The 17,776-nt window shown below is 36.2% G+C and overlaps 1 protein-coding gene and 1 non-coding gene across 4 annotated transcripts in view; one reads left to right on the top strand and one right to left on the bottom strand.

Annotated features, from left to right (window-relative positions):
- Positions 1-230: 230 nt before the first annotated feature.
- Rhobtb3 (Rho related BTB domain containing 3) overlaps positions 231-17,776 on the bottom strand; it is a 57,538-nt gene continuing 39,992 nt past the window's right edge. For 2 of the 3 annotated variants that reach the window (XM_013359012.4, XM_005326149.5), the window contains exons 10-12: positions 16,118-16,284; positions 8,278-8,374; positions 231-3,086 (exon numbers count right to left, since the gene is read on the bottom strand). In XM_013359012.4, the coding sequence (XP_013214466.1) occupies positions 2,971-3,086; positions 8,278-8,374; positions 16,118-16,284 (380 nt within the window). In that variant the 3' untranslated portion in view covers positions 231-2,970. The remainder of the gene's footprint in view (positions 3,087-8,277; positions 8,375-16,117; positions 16,285-17,776) is intronic. The other variant, XM_040271939.2, reaches the window with a different exon arrangement.
- Trnaa-ugc (transfer RNA alanine (anticodon UGC)) lies at positions 7,171-7,244 on the top strand. The gene has a single exon. It is a non-coding gene; the product is annotated as a tRNA-Ala (tRNA).

Raw genomic sequence — 17,776 nt, 5'->3', positions numbered from 1 at the left:
TTACCTTCCTAAAAGAAATTTTTATTCTTTAAACAGTTGCTAAAAATAATACAAATTCTTTTATCATATCATGCATGAGTCATCTATAATATCAACAACATGTAAAATATTTTGTAATGGAAATTATCTATGAAATAATTATGCTTGATAAATGTAAGGTAATATTCCCTAAATCATTTCAGCAATTCAACACTCAAGGTAAAATAAAACTACAGGACACTCTGTTAAACTTGTTTTAAAAAAAAGGTTTATTTGTTACAAAATGTTAAATACTAAAGCTAAAAACATATAAATTCAGGTCAAGCGTTATTAAAATACACACATACCCTTCTTTGCAAAATTGTTAAAGATTGAATTAAACAGATGCTTTAAATAAAATAAAGTACTCTTTGAGGTTATTTTTGTCTAATTAACTATATCAGTGTAGTGTAGAGTTTGTAAAATTATAGTTGAAAAGTTTTGCTCTCTTGGAATCAAATTTATTCAATCTTTAGTCTTCTGCTACTACCCAATGTGAAGCTATCATGCTGGCTTGAACAGGGTGAGTCTGTTATGATACTGAAAATTCTCTATCACAAATCTAGTCTTATATCATGAACATGGAATAGTCAAAGTATATAAAGGATTAAATAGGATGAAAACCTGGCTCTGAAACAAAAGGCCTTAGTTCTACTATATAGTATCTTCTCTAAATAAAATGGTAGGTAAATATACTGAAGCAGAGATCAGCACAAAGCATACATCCATCTAGAAATAACTTTTAGTTGGGGGAAAAAAATCTCAAAAACAACACTCACTTCTCCAAGATAACTGATAAGTAAAATTTCTTATTATTTTAAATTGAGTAAATTCAAAAGTCTTGAGTCTACGTGTTCAATGCATTTAAAAACTAATTTGATTCTACTCTGACTAGCTCTGCAAAATTGTGACATCTGACTGGGTCACACAGGAGGAAGAATTTTCATAATAAAAACACACTCAATACCAAGGAGTACCAGTTTTCAAATTCAACCCCCACTCAGGTCAAACAGCCTAAACGAAACGGCTATATTCTATTGAAATCTTAAAAAAAAAGTGTTTTTGAGAAAAGACTTTGCTTTGTTTTGTACTTATATTTTTCAATTTCCTAAAGGTTTTAGAATTTTAAGTGCTGTAATTAATATGGGGATGAGACTATGCTTATGAAGAACAAAAGGTTATCACTGCATTTTAAAAGTTCATAAATGTGAATGAATTTCTAGAAATCTGCTATAGGTCTACTCTTTTACAATGTTAATCCTAGCCTCATAGGTTCTGCCAATCTTTGATTAACCCAAGGGATTAAACAAAAAGCATAAAATTCCAGCAGTCTTCACTTACACAGTCCAATTAAAATCAGGTTTCTTGGAATATATCTAGAGGAAATTTTTAGTGCTTTCCTCTTTCAGTGATGGCATACATACAAGGGTTAACTGTAAGGAATCCTAATATTATAAGATTATTTAATCAGATCTTTAAGAAGTTGGAAAAAATATACGTATTCTAAAGTCACTGGAGGTTAACAGAAAGATATAGTCCAGTATAAAATTACAGATGACAATAATGTTCACAATAAATAGTAATCGGATTGCCCATCTCCAGGCTTATAGACTTCTGATGTCATCATTTCTATACACGTGTAATATGAGAGAGGTTCTAATCTGTCCTCCATCGAAGTACCCTTCTCTCCACACATGACAAATCTTTGATACATATCCTTTCTTCTAACTTACTGGGTAACCTTAAGGGACAAGATTCATGCTACTCCATATCAAATAGCTTTGCAGTCCTTGGAAAGAATTCAAACAGTTCAAGCCACTGACATCCACGTCCTACTCTTAGCAAAAACACTTACCAAAAAAAAAAAATTTCTTGAGCCTTCATAGCAAATTCTCTAGAAAGCACCTTTTCCTGTGAGCATCTAGTAGAATGTATATTAAAATCAGGCAAGTAGGTCACTCTCACCAACATCCTGATGTTACAGAATCATCAAAGTAACTCTTCTTCTGTGATACAGCCTAAATGTGAGTGTTTTAAGACAAAACACTCATTTGCCAGAGGATGTGGCAACAGAGGCCCTGGGTGGTAAGGACTTCCCCAAAGGTGGGAATCCATATATGTTCTCTTCCCTTGATATCAGAGCCTCTTTTCTTTCAGACAGAATGATATTTGAATCAGAAAACTTCATATTTTTTTTTTCTGTCAGGAAAGATCCATAATTTAGGGGACACTGTGCCAGGTAAAAACACAGGGCCCTTCTTCAATCATTATTAAGAATTTTGTGACTGCAACAGCACAACACTAAAAAAATGCCCTGCCCTTCTAAGTGGGAAACCTTTGTGACTGAAGGTCACCCACAGACAAAGCTGACCCTGGTTCAGTTTCCTGCCTAATCAAAATCCCAGGGAGGACACTAGGTGATTCAGGTGGATTGTCCAGATAAAAGAATTTTTTTTTTCATGATGTTGATTCAAACACTGTCACTGCTTTGGAACCAAGTGGCCCATCACTTTCCAAATATCTCAACTTGAACTGTTTCGTCTTCCCCTATATTTCTCATGGAGAAATAACTACACTGGGTATTTGAAAACCCTGTATTTTAATAATTAATCAGACATGATGAAATTTCTATATTAATCCTAAATGATTTTTTAAAATTTAAACATTTCTTATCAGGGAGGGTTCTTAATATCACTAAAGCAACAGGACATCTTATAGGGGAAACACAGCTGTACAACAGCTTTATGTTTTAGGGTGAAGCCTGTTTTAGTCGGTAGTATAGTTTGTTCCCTTTTAAGATCACAATAGTTTTTTTTTCATGGAGAACTAATAAACACATTAAACTGTATGATAATCTTTGTTTTAACGCCCACATTGGTTTCAGTCATACGAGTTTCACTGCAACCCATTCTCCATAATAATAAAAAAGTGTACTTATATAAAAGCTCCAGGTTACATTACTAAGCAACGGCATTTCCGGGAGTGAATATACTTCCTGTATTCTGCAAGTTGCTTCAAGTACATATTTGATGGCCATCTGTGCTTTTCAACAAAACTGCGTTCTTCCACTAAAATTGTAAGAAAGAGAATGTGAATGAATACATTTTATTCTTGATCAAAGTATTAACCACTGACTTCCTATGTAACAGATAAGATCTGAGCTTTCCCTCAAGCCTTCCAAATCATTTAACGCCATCCCAGTTAAATCAGTCATCAGAATTTAAGTTATTATGTGATTTTACAATTATATACATCTCATCCACTGCTTCATCAAGTAGTATTTGACTATTTTACTTCTTTTTTTTTTTTTTCAATAAAACTTTTGTTTTTCCTGGAGATAACTGGCTCCTTTTTTCCACCTAATTCTCTTTGTAGCTAACTTGGCCATCCAAACTCTGTGAAGTGCTCCTAGTTGTTTCCCACCAAGATGCAATCATCCAGCATCCAGTTGTGGCTGGTGCCCAGGGCCCTTCTCATGGAGCCCTCGCCCTCTTGCTTTCCAGGCCTATCCATGCCTTTGTGCTGGATCTCACCATTTCTCAACTCTTGGGCCTTTACTTTGTTTATCCCCTTTGTTTTGGTGAAGTACAACCTGCTATTAGTGTTCTGAAAATGGGGCCTTCCTTTGAGAAGTTTTTCTGAGGTCTTGCTTGTGATGAAATGTCTTTAGTCTATGCTCACACATGATAGATTATGTGGTTTGGTATAGAATTCTGGGTTGAAACTCCCCTTATGAGGTTGAAGATGTTTTCCACTGCTTTCTACCTTCTAGAACTCCACCGCCACGCAGACTCACAGTCCTTTGAGGGTGGATCTGTGTTTTTTCAATCTTGGAAACTTAATTTTCTTTTTACACTCTGTTCTTGCACGTACTAATGATGTACTTTGTATGTTCATTTAGCTGAGCAAACTCTTTTCATTAGTTGATTCAAGTCTTTCAGTACGAAAATAACTTCTTGATTTATTTCTTTGATAATTTCCTCCCCATTGGATTTTTCCCCCCTGTATGAACTTCTAATAGACACTGAACTTCTAGAAAAAGACTCCAATTAAAAATTGGAGTCTCAATCTAGAAAAAGACTCCAATTAATAAAACTAAAACTTTCTCTCCTATCTGTCCCTGAATTTTTTGTCCTACTTTCCAAGAGATTACTTTTGCTTTTTAATTATTTTATTTAGTTGATTTTTCATTTTTATATAGTTTATATTTATATTTTTGCTATCATATTTTTAATTTTTAAGACCATCATTTTTATTGTTTTTTAAAATTGTGGTAAATACACATACCATAAAATGTGCCATTCTAATTTTAAATATACAGTTCAATAGTGTTAAGTACATTCACACTGTTACACAAGAAAGAATCTCCAGATTCTTTTCAACTTGCAAAACTAAAACTCTACCCATTAAACAAATCCCTATATCCCCCTTTACCCAGGCCCTGGAAACCATCATTTTAAACTTTCTAACTTTATGAATATTATTTGTTTTCCTTCCTTCCTTCTTCCCCCTTCACCACCACCACCTCTTTTGTACCAGAGATTGAACCCACGGGAGGTTTACTCCTGAGCTACATCCCTAGTCTTTTTTTATTTTGTTTTGAAATAGGTTCTTGCTAAGTTGCTGAAGCTGGCCTCAAACTTGCAATGTTCTCCTCAGCCTCCCTAGTCACTGGGATTATAGAACTATGCTTTGCACCCAGCTGAATATTTATTATAGTTCTAGTTCTACTTTATGAATGCATATCTCTTATTCTTTGAAATTGCAACACCTAAAATCTGTGGGTACCCCTAAAATCTGCAGTTACCCCTAAAATCTGTGGGTACTCCTATATCTATGTTCCTTTAAGCACATTCTCTTTTATTTTTGTTTATTTAGTTTCATTTTTGGTATACATTTTTTATATCAGTGATTGCTCCAAATATCTTTATATTTCCTTTCTTTTTTTTTCAATAATGTTTTTTTTTCCCATCTTTATTTTCATTCATTTAGTTTTATGTAGTGCTGAGAATCCAACCCAGTGCCTCACACATGCTAGGCAAATAACTTTTGATCCTCAGTGATATTTTCATATTCAACAGTGAGATACTAGAGAGCTGTCTAGAAACCTCTGGGGTATGGGTAAGACTTGGTGACTGGAAGAATACACACCACATGATAGAGTGAATTTCTCCCAAATGATTGCATTTGTGCATTTTCCCACTGCACAGGGCATGGAGGGGAGGGTGGCAAATACCTAAGTGCCAGAATTCTAGAACCTGGATATGGGAAGGAGGGTGGAACCTCATTAAATAATCTATACACTTTCACATAACCCCCTGCTTCAGCCTAGCTCCTCATTCTTTATCCCATCAATACCCAGAGTTCATGATTCTATAACATGTTTTGTTTTAATGCCTCCATAAGTAAACTTCCTATTTCCTGTGAAGAAAAGAAGCAGCTGCCTGAGTAGGAGGTGAGGGTGTGGCAAAAGATTCAACTCATCCCACTGCCTTGGCCCCACGCCTTGTCCTGGTTTCTCAAACACCTGCTACCTCAAACATGTAAAGCTAGCTTCTGGGATTCTGCTGGGTGAATCAGCTTGTTTCCCCTTCTGTATGCACTGAGGCTTCTTTCTGCTAAACCAGTTTCCACTTCTCCATCTGTTCCATAACCTCAACTACTGGAATCTGGATTAACAAGGTCGGGGGTTTAGGCTGCAGGACCTGAATAAGCAGAAACAAGCTGGACCCTCAGGGAAACTATAGTTCTCTAGGTTCCAGGAGACAAGATATGACAGGCTCAGTTAAGACAAAACACCAGAGAACAATTATCACCCGTGAATTCAGGCAGACAGAAAAAAAAAAAAAAAACCCACAATATTAAGCTAAATTAAACTGATAAAAATGAATCTATAGCCGCCAAGGGTCATATATTCCTATGAGTTGCTGTTCGTAATATTTAATGAGCTATTTAACCAGGGTTCTCAGATATCCATGTCTTGATGAGATTTTTTTTCTAGTCTCACCTACTCATTTCTAATCGCCTCTAAATAAGAAAAATTCTTAGTTAAGAGAAAACAATTTGTAGAATTTCAACAATGGGATAATTCCTAAAACTGAAAATGGGCAATTCTATAAGGAAACTAGAGAAATTGTGATGAGAACCCTTTTGAACTTCAAGTGACCATGTGAAACAAGCTGGGTATGAGGGAGAGAGGAGAGCTGCCTGCAACACTTGGAAAGACACGCTCCTCTCAGTGGCAGCCACTGCCCTGCTCAGGCTTTTGCCCATGGAAAGATGGGTGCAGAGTACTCACATCTTCCAGTTTTCAAAGTAGCCAGAAACACGGAGTTTTAAAATGCCAACATAACATTAAAATGAAAATTTTTAAACGCGGTCCACATAAAGCCTTCGACAGACTACAATGAACCTATGGAGGGCCAGTGTGTAACTATTGATTTAGAGAATCAAATCTCAGCCCCCCCCCCCATCTCCCCCAACCAGAAGGGCTTTATGCCTCTGCTAAAGAGTACCACACACCATGGCAGGCTGCTGAACCCAAACAGGCACCTTGGAACAAGAGAGCTCAGGATACCCCCACAATTCCCACCCACAAAACAGAGGCAGCCATTGCAGAGCCTTCAGCCCCTTGCTCTGCCCACTCAGATTACACCCTGCAGCCCTGCTTTTCACTATTCCAGTTAGTGATTATATACTTTATAGGCAATTATATAAGTAATAAAATATAATAAAATTAATGACATGAAGGATTTATAGAGCACCTTTCTCCCAAGGCTGTAATAGTATGCCATGATAGCATATAGCTATATAAAACAGTAAGCAGAACATAATGTTATTCTTCTTTTATAATGAAGGTGACTTAAGGTGGCATAGTAACCGAAGCTCAGGGAGTATTGACTGCTTAAAGAATGACTATGCAAGAATGTCCCTACCAACTGACAGGAAGTAGAAGCCTGCTTTACCTTTATGAATGAACTTTATTTTTCTTACACAATGTAGACACAAAATAATACTTATTGATTTGCTTTGATTTTATTGTTACTCTACTGTCTTCATAGTTGAGCTCCATGTAAAGGGGGGGCGACCTCAATAAGCACGTAATGTTTTTTGATTGGCTGCACATCTCTGTCAAAAACTGACTGGGTGGGCTGGGGATATAGCTCAGTTGGTAGAGTACTTGCCTTGCATGCACAAGGCCCTGGGTTCAATCCCCAGTACCACAAAAAACAAAAAAACAAAAACAAAAAACTGGGTGCTCCTTGTTTTCCATAAATGCTTGAGTACTCGCATGAGTACCTGAAGGAAACCCAGAGATTTTCATGTCTTTTACTAATTAAACTTTTAAGCAGAACTCCAAGGTATAAAACAGAAGTGGAATCAACTAGAAGGAGGAAGAGAAGAGTCCAAGAACCATAGATTTTCCCTTTCCCTTATTCTTTCCCGGTTCTTTTCCTCATTCACTCCTTGCTTTCTGCAACTTGCCCCCAGAAGACCTTCAGGCATCTCCATGGAGACCTCTTTGGCCAGAGCTTGAAAGTACTTGACCAGGTGTCCAGTCATTTCCTTGTCTTTTTAGTTCAATTTTTCCTCAACTCTATCTGTGACAATGTGAGCAAACCATTGTATCTAGCTGTCTAATAGTCTGTCAACTATTCTATTTTCTTTTTCTTTCCTCTTACACAGTACTAGGAATCTCATCCTTAACTGGTTTTACTCTTTGTAATTTAACTTAGAAATCACATTATGTATGCTTTCTGATCAGTAAGTTTCATAACACTTTCAATCAACAACAAAAAAGTTATTTCAAAGTAATATAGGAGGGTCCTGCATATATATATACATAATGAATACAAATATCTAATACAATAAAACTGTTTATTATAAATATTAAGCAATAAATTCCTTTATAAGAAATAAATTTGAATGTATTGTTAAATTTTGCTTCTGACTTACATAGATAGTTAAAACTAAGATCTCAGGTATCACAGCCAAATGCCACCTGAGGACACATTTCACCACCTTCTCTATTTCAGGGGAAAAAAAAGTTTTTAAAAATGAATGGGAGTTATGAAATAATCATTAAAAAACTTCTTGTGTAACACAGGTCAAGCTGCTTATATAACCCTGCACAATTTAAAAGGAATGTAGTACATTGACTCTTCTTATTGTGATAAAACTGCTACTTTTACAAAATATGTCTCAAATCTAAGAAAAAAGAACAAAGTTTTCTTTGCAAAGCATAAATTGGAGATCTACCTGAAAGATCCTGAAATTCAGGCTTTTGACTGAAGATGAGGTAGTTAGTCGCAATGAAATGAAGCAGCCAGGTTGAAAGGCAATCAGAGTGGTGGAACTGGAAGAAAAATGAAAAAGAAACAACAATGTACATCACGCCCTTTGATCAGGAAGACGACCAGATAGAGAGAGTGACTTGGGAGGAACCATGGAAGAGTCCATATTCACATGTAAGTGCCCACGCATGATGCAGCCTTGAGGCTGCTGTGACTGCAGAAAGGGAAGTGGACCATCATTAACAAATAACAGTGAAGTTAATAGCTAAACTGTGGAGCCAACCTAGATGCTCTTCAGTAGATGAATGGATAAAAAAAAAAATGTTGCATATATACACAATGGAATTTTACTCGGCAATAAAAGAATAAAATCATGGTACTTGCAGGTAAATGGCATTAGAGAAGATAAAGTGAAGTTAGTCAATCCCAAAAAAACAAATGCCAAATGTTTTCTCTGATATAAGGAGGCTGATTCATAGTGGGGTAGGGAGGAGGAGCATGGGAGGAACAGAGGAACTCTAGATAGAGCAGAGAGGTGGGAGGGAAAGGGAGAAGGCAGGGAGTTAGCAAGGATGGTGAAATGTGATAGACATTATTATCCAAAGCACATGTCTGAAGACACGAATTAGTGTCAACATACTTTATATACAACCAGAGACAATGAAAAAAATGTGCTGTATATGTGTAATAAGAATTGTAATGCATTCTGCTGTCATTTACTTATATTTTTTTTCAAATCAATAAAAAAAGAAAAAAAATAACAGTGAAGTGACATCATTCAATGAAGAAGCTAAATCAATAGTGAACAACAAGCTACTGCTGCCGTAGTGGCCAAATGTCTTTAATCAGAGGTATGGCTGTGCCTGTGGTTAACCAAGAGTATTAGAGGTTCTTGAGGTTTTTTTCTTTTTTGATACTGGGGATTGAACCCAGGGCCTCACACATGGTAGGTGGTAAACACTCTACCACTGAGTTACATCCCTAGCCCCTTTGCTTTTTTTCAATTTGAGACAGTCTCACTAACTTGCCCAAGCTGGCCTTGAACCTGTGATCCTGCCTCAGCTTCCCAAGTACAGGCTGGGATTACAGACATGTAGCAACAGGTACAACTTAATTTAAACTTTTAACTAAGGTCATGGAGTTCACTAACTACATTTGTGTCTGTGGAGCAGAAGATTATGGTCAGCAACATCCAAACAAGTTCATTTGAAGAACATACCAAAAACTACTTTGAGGAGGAAACATCAGCCTAAAGGCATGGGTTTCCATGTGTAAATATTCTTATGAGAAAGTTATACCTGAATAGTTGCTTTAATGGGTATACTGCTATACTGAGAAGGGTTTTCTACACAATTCCTATTTCAACACTGCAAGTAGACGGAACATCGTGGCTATTGACATCATCATCTCAATGAAAACCAGTAATATTCACTGATCCATCCAATCACCAATTTGGATTATAGTAACTTGTTGATAGGCAACTTTATTATTATTATGATTTTGGTAAATTATGCATCAGACTTACCATTTTAAGCATCTTTAAGTGAATTGTTCAGTGGCATTAAGCACCTTAACATTAATTGTTCAGTGGCGTTAAGCACATGGCTGTGCAACAAGTACCACTATCCATTTCCAGAACTGTTTATCACCCCAAACTGAAATCCTGTACCCACTAAATATTAATTTCTCTTAACCCCATATGCCCAGGCCCTGGTAACCACTATTCTACTTTCTAAATTCTAAATTTGACTATTCTAGGTACTTCACATAAGTAGAATCATAGAATATTTGTTCTTCAGAGTCTGGCTTATTTCACTTGCATAATGTCTTCCAAGGTTCATCCATGTTGCACTATATAACTAAATTTAATTTATTTTTACGGCTGAATAATATTCCACTGTATTTTATTTATATGTATAAATGTGTGTATATGTATATATATAATTATTATATAACACATATATAATACACACACACACACCATTTTTTTTATCCATTTATCCTCAGATGGACATTTAGGTTGTTTCCACCTGTAGGTTAATTATAGCTCTTCTAACAATACTCAAAAATGTTAAATAAGCAATAAGTGATGCTAAATTAAAGAGAGTTATAATATATCAAATCTTTTTTTTTTTGGTACCCGAAATTGAATTCAGGGGCACTCAACCACTGAACGACATCCCCAACACTTTTTTGTATTTTATTTAGAGACAGGGTCTCACTGAGTTGCTTAGCACCTTGCTGTTGCTGAGGCTGGTTTTGAACTCGCAATCCTCCTGCCTCAGTCTCCCTAGCCACTGGGATTACAGGGCTAGGGAGGCTGTGCCTCCATAATATCATAAATCCTTAAGAAGGACGGATGAGAACTTTTAAACCTTGCCAGATATGGTGGCACAGACCTACAATTCCACCTTTTTGGGAGGCTAAGGCAGGATGACTCCAGCTTCTAGGCCAGCCTAGGCAATTTAGACCCTGTCTCAGAATAAAAAAATTTTAAAAAGAGGGTGGGTGGCTGGCAGTGTAACACTCTCTCTCTCTCTCAGAGATATATATACACACACACACACACATATATATATACGCACACACACTATATATATAGTGTGTTTTTTGATATATAAATTCACAAGTACCTCTTATTTTCAGTACATATAATTAGAATTTTCAATTGGAAGGAAGTTTACAGCTCATCTAATCAATCCAATTCACATTTTAACAATTTTCTCCCCTTTCAGCAGATGAATGTGACTAATCTCAGGGGAATAGAATAAGAACCTATAAACTACTTTAACAGAAGCCACCATTACTATTAGATGATTAACCCAGAGCAGATAACTTATCACCAGAAGGTCAGGACATTGCCTAAGGGCTGTGAATTTGAAAGAGAAAGGAGATCACAGATATGAACAGCTAACTACAAAGACATGACTTAAAATGCAAAATTTTATTTTTTGACCAAGATATAAGATACCAGCACCATGACAGCTTGACAAGAGATGAAATACACATCATTATAAAAATTAAGTTTTTTGAAAAAAGTATTTGCTAACCTAAAATAATAGGTTCAAGTTGAAATAAGCAAAAGGAAAAAAGAGAAAAGCATTAAAAAAATCTATAAACCAAATGCAAGAGTTTAAGAGTTATATGGAGAAGATTCCCAGGAACTCACAAAAAAAGGTCAGAAAGAAAGCTTGTAGACACAGGTGGCCAAATACTAACATACATTATAAGAAAAATAATTTAAATTTTAATATGAGATTAAATACAACTTAATAGGAATCAAAGTACAGACAGATGGGGCTTAAATGAATGTTAGAGATAAAGAATCTTCACATCAGTCTGGAAAAAGTGATATGGCTGATGGAAATAAGCATCTCTTTGTGTTAAGAGATGGCATATATAATGCAATGTCTTGATGGACATATAGGAACCTGAAGACAGAATCATGGCAGAGAATTAAGAAAGGTTCGGGAAGAGTGGAATCAGAAATGAGAGAATACCCAAACTGCTCATCTATAAAAGACATGAAAGATGCTTTCCTGATATGTGGTCCAAAACTGGCAGGGATGAGAACAAACTGACTGAAGTTTTGATTATTCAGAAAGCTACTAGGGAATCTAATTCTGCTAAAAGTAGCCAGAGAAATGGTGAGAGAAAAAATTTACCATATCAGAATGAGGTGGGTGGTAAAATGAAACATGAAACTAGGAACTTCAAGTGGAAACTTGTGTATTAATCAATTTTCTATACTATCACAAATACACACTTGTGATAATCAACTCATAAAAGAAAAAGGTTATTTTGGCTCACAGTTTTAGGGGTTTCAGTTCATGATTGATTGGCCCTATGGCTCTGGGGGCTGTGGCAGCACATCATGGCAGGAGGACCTGGCACAGTAAGACCACTTACCTCATGATCAGGAAGTGAAAGAGAGTAAGAGGAAGGGAATGGGAATCCCACAATCCCCTCTGAGGACACGCAGCCCCCAACGACCTGAAGACCTTCTACTAGGCCCCACCTCTTAAATTTTTCACTCTCCAATAGTACCAAGCTGGGGACCAATCTTTTAACACCTGGGCCTTTGAGGGACACTCAAGATCCAAAGTATAGCACTTGGGAAGAAATTTTTTCTGTTATCTAGTATTCATAATTGCCTATCGAGGGACTCCAGGAATAGGATAAAGGAAAAGTGGTAAATTTAGGCTTAATCTTAGTAAATAAAAAAGTTTTCAGAAACAAATAATGCAATTCAAAAAGACTTCTTAAATTTGTGGGGGGTAGGGAACAGGTCAAAAAGAATATCTTGATGAAAACCAAGTGTGTATGGAGTGAGAGGAAATCAATATGACCACACAGGAAACTCTCTTACACATAAACTATTTAAAGATAAAGGGGAAAAAAGCTTGTGTCCATTTTTTTTTTTAAAAAAATAGACATGACAGAATTGTTAGAACAATGTGAAAATAATTAATCAAAAATGAACTGAGAGCCAGGCATAGTGGCAAACGCCTGTAATCCCAGCAGCTCAGGAGGCTGAGGCACTCAGTGAGAACCTGTATCTAAATAAAATACAAAATAAGGCTGGGGATGTGGTTCAGTGGTGGAGTTCAATCCCTGGTTACTCACACCCCACCACCAAAAAAAAAAAAAAAAAATTAGGTTGTGAAGGGGAGCTATGTAATTATCTCAAGTTTAATGTAAACAGATTGCAGAGACAGATGAGGGTTAATTTTTTAAATCTGTTTTTATCCCTAATATATGATCCTAAGATTGGATTATGAGACAAATAAAGTCCAAAATAGGAAGATAGTAAAAAGACCCCAATGCTTTAAATGAATTCCCTTCCAAGCCCAGAAATACACAGGACAATGAATGAGTACACCTCAGCTTGGAGGCAAGCTTTGAGTGATCAGAGAGTTCTTTGTCCTATCAACTGGCTCTATTCTAAGCAGCTTGGATGAAGACAAAGTTGTCATGCTTTTTTTTAAACCCTGGATGTCAAAGTTGATAATGATAGGTAATATGTTGTATGCCAGATAACATTTTAAGAAATCCTGACAGTCTGTAGTGATGGATCAAAGATATTCTTTGGAAGACTCCTCAGAAAACTTGGAATGGACCACCATATGACCCAGCTATCCCACTCCTCAGTTTATAGTTAAGAACTTAAAATCAGCATACTACAGTGCTGCAGCCACATCAATGTTTACAGCAGCCCAATTTACAATAGCTAAACTATGGAACTAATCTAGATGCCCTTCAACAGATGAATGGGTAAAGAAAGTATGGTACATATACACAATGGAATACTACTCAGCCATGAGAAGAATGAAATTATGGCATTTGCCAGTAAATGTATAGAACTGGAGAACATCATGCTAAGTGAAATAGGCTAATCCCAAAGAACCAAAGTCCAATTGTTTTCTCTGATATGTGGAGGTTAGTTCACAATGGTGGGGGGTGGGGGACACTAGGAAAAAATAGAGGTACTTTGGATTAGGCAAAGGGGAGTGAAGGGAAGAGAGGGGTAAGGGGTTAGGAAGGATAGTAGAATGAATAGGACATTATTACCCTATGTGCATATATGATTACACAACTGGTGTGATTCTACATCATGTACAACCAGAAGAATGACAAGTTATACTCCATTTATGCAAGATGTGTCAAAATGCATTCATTCTACTACCATGTATAACTAATTAGAACAAACAAACAAATAAATTAATAATAAAAGACATTCCTTTGAAAAAGACTAGAGGGTTCATACCACTTCAGCCGATCCCAACACCCACAAGTCCTAATTTGCCTTAGGCAGTGGATGGACTGGCAGAGTACCATTGGGATAACCTGTCCTTTGCTCTCAGGAATAAAAGAGAGTGGGAATAAGGAGATGGTAGACTTTTGACTGGAACCACGTGGGGGACAAGGGGAGACAGATTTCAACATAGCAATTCAAGTTTATTTATAGATCTTGGCCTAGTCCATTGTCAGATTCAGATTCTGAGATTTTGTTTTTTTTTTTTTTTTTTTAATATGACAGTAGGATGCATTACAATTCTTATTACACATATAGAGCACAATTTTTCATATCTCTGGTTGTATACAAAGTATATTCACACCAATTCATGTCTTCATACATGTACTTTGGATAATAATGATCACCACATTTTACCATCATTAATTATCCCATGCCCCCTCCTTTCCCCTCCCACCCTTCTGCCCTATCTAGAGTTCTTCTATTCCTCCCAAGCTCCCACTCTCTATCCCACTATGAATCAGTCTCCTTATATCAAAGAAAATATTTGGCATTTGGTTTTTTGAGATTGGCTAACTTCACTTAGCATTATCTTCTCTATCTCCATCAGATTCTGAGATTTTATAACTACAGTTACCCACAGTTATTTTAATTGTGTAAAGTCCATCTGTTCCCTAGAATTAGGAGCAATACAGTTCTTAAAATAAAGAAGTCCTAATCGGGTACAATAGTAAATGCCTCTAATCCCAGCAATTTAGGAGACTGAGGCAGAAAGATTGCAAGTTCAAGGCCAGCCTGAGCAACTCAGTCAGACCCTGTCTCAAAAATTAAAAGCGGTGGGGATATAGCTCAGTGGTGAAGTGCCCCTGAGTTAAATCCCCAGTACTCAAAAATAAATAAATAAATAATAAAAATAAAGAAGTCTTGAGCTTAAAAGAGGCCCAGAAGAAGTATAGCATACCAAAGTAATTTTCAATCTCAAACTGTTTTTTTTTAATTATATTCCTAATACAGTAAGCCATACCAACAAAAGGCATTTTATAAGAATTAATGAAGTACACCAATATTCCTACATGCAACTGAACTTCAAAATATCCTAATGATAAGAATGAATGAATGAATGAATGAATAGAGAATTAAACCAGTTAGGCTAACCATGTACATATGGACCAATACTGTCAATTGTCCTTTCAGAAACTCTAAGATGTGATCCATTTTTGGAAAATACAATGAAAATTCTACCTCCTACAATGCCAATGTGACACAGTATAGCACCATACTCAAATGACTCTGCTAAGGGCCATCATTGAGAAAGAATTGCATACCCATAAATTCCACCATCTTAGAAAGGGATTGAGCAAAACCTAAACTATTTGAAGTTACTTAGCTACGGAAACTGTTGTGGAGACACTTTAGCCGCATTTAGCCAAATTTCCAAATTAAGACTAGTATTAATATCTCCCTTAAAAACAAAGCTTAAAAGAGCAGCCATATCAATGTATATAGCAGCTCAATTCACAATAGCTAAACTATGGAACCAACCTAGGTGTCCCTCAATAGATGAATGGATAAATAAAATGATATATATATATATATATATATATATATTCAATGGAGATGAAAGAAATTATGACATTTGCCAGTAAATGGATGGAGTTAGAGAATATCATGCTAAGTGAAATACATGAACCCCAAAAAACCAAAGGCTGAATGTTTTTCTGATATACAGATGCTAATTCACAATAAGGGGGTCATCAGGGAAGAATTAGGTAGAGATGAGTAAAGGGAAGGAAAGGGAGGATATATGGGGATAGGAAGGACAGTAGAATAAAACAGACATTATTACCTTATGTATATATATGACTGCATGACTGATGTGATTCTACAACATGTACGTACGATCAGAAAAATGAGAAATGATATCCCATCTATGTATGATATATCAAAGTGCATAAACGCATTCTACTGTTATGAATAATTAAAACAAACTTAAAAAAGAGTAGTATCGTTTTTTATAATTAAAAAAAAAAATCAAAAGAACCAGACATACCTTAGCCTTTTTGAGCAGGTCGACTATATCGAGATTCATGGAGGCCAATTCCCTGCTTGGCATGCTCTGTAGCTGTGTGATGATGAACAGCTCACAGATGTGCTGCAGCCTGGAGACTTGGTACATCTCAGCACAGATCAGGAGACACATGGCCTGGAAAATGCCAGCTAACAGAGAATAAGAGGAAACAGGTGATAAAACCTCTGCTTTCACAATCTAAAACACACACACACACACACACACACACACACAGAAAAAGAAAAAAAAAACATACTGGTGGTATCATCCATTGTGGACAAGAATGCCTAGGAAGAGCCTTGAGTATCAGCATTCTAAACCATTACGCATATTAAGAATTCCTCAGAGAGGAATAAAGAGTAGGCAACTCCTAACTGCCCTTAAGTATCAACCCAGAGGTCAATTGATCCATTAGGTCAATCTCTTTTATTTTTTAATTTATTCTAAATTGTTATATATGACAGCAGAATGCATTTCAATTCATAGTACACACATAATGCACAATTTTTCATATCTCTGGTTTTACACAATGTAGAGTCACACCATTTGTGTCTTTATACATGTACTTAGAGTAATGATGTTCAACTCATTCCACAGTCTTTCCTACCCCCAGGCCCCCTCCTTTACCTCCCTCCCCTTTGCTCTATCTAAAGTTCCTCCCATGCTCCGCCCCCCAACCACATTATGAATCAGCATCCTTATATCAGAGAAAACATTCGGCCTTTGGTTTTTTGGGAGTGGCTAACTTCCCTTAGCATTATATTCTCCAACTAAATCCATTTTTCCTGCAAGTGCCATGATTTTATTCTCTTTTAATGCTGAGTAATATGTCATTGTGTGTGTGTGTGTGTGTATATATATATATATATAAAATGTTAGGGCAGTTTCAATTACTCTAAAGAGTAATTGAAACACCAAATTTTATTATTATTTCAAACCTGATCAACTTTTTAATTTAATATACAAAATTACCATTATTGAAATAATAAACAATCACATTTATTTCCAATAAGAACCAGTGTTTTGGGGCTGGAGATGTGGCTCAAGCGGTAGCGCGCTCGCCTGGCATGTGTGCGGCCCGGGTTCGATCCTCAGCACCACATACAAACAAAGATGTTGTGTCCGCCAAAAACTAAAAAATAAATATTAAAAAAAAAATTCTCTCTCTCTCCTCACACTTTCTCTTAAAAAAAAAAAAGAACCAGTATTTTAACTTTTATTAGGCAAAAAAGGATAAGCTGATCTTTAATAGCTGATCTGTTAATAAGCAAGTATCTCCAAAATACTCCATGGCTAGCTGAAAGATCAAATCTAATTTAAAAAAAGAAAAATTGTTTTTCTTTTCTGGAATTTCTAAAATATTCCAGTAGAGGGCTCATTACATTTAAAATATTTCAATAATAAAAGCAGGAAATTTTCCTATTCTAAAAATTAAAGGAGGGAACCTTAAAGAGAAATGTGGTCTGAGACATGTTTTCTTTTTGTATTTGCTAGGATGCCTGCCCAGGTTTTGTAATAAAGGTCTCAGTCTTTTGGACTATATGGGGCTCTAGCTGTGTTTGTGGCGGGAGCCACCTGGTGGCCAAAGGATAAAGAGTAATCAAAGGGGTTCTAGGCCTTTGAAAGGATTTTGCTTTCTCC

Source organism: Ictidomys tridecemlineatus, chromosome 1 (assembly GCF_052094955.1).
Source record: "Ictidomys tridecemlineatus isolate mIctTri1 chromosome 1, mIctTri1.hap1, whole genome shotgun sequence".
Taxonomy (NCBI): domain Eukaryota; kingdom Metazoa; phylum Chordata; class Mammalia; order Rodentia; family Sciuridae; genus Ictidomys; species Ictidomys tridecemlineatus.
This window is presented reverse-complemented; position numbering and strand designations above follow the sequence as displayed.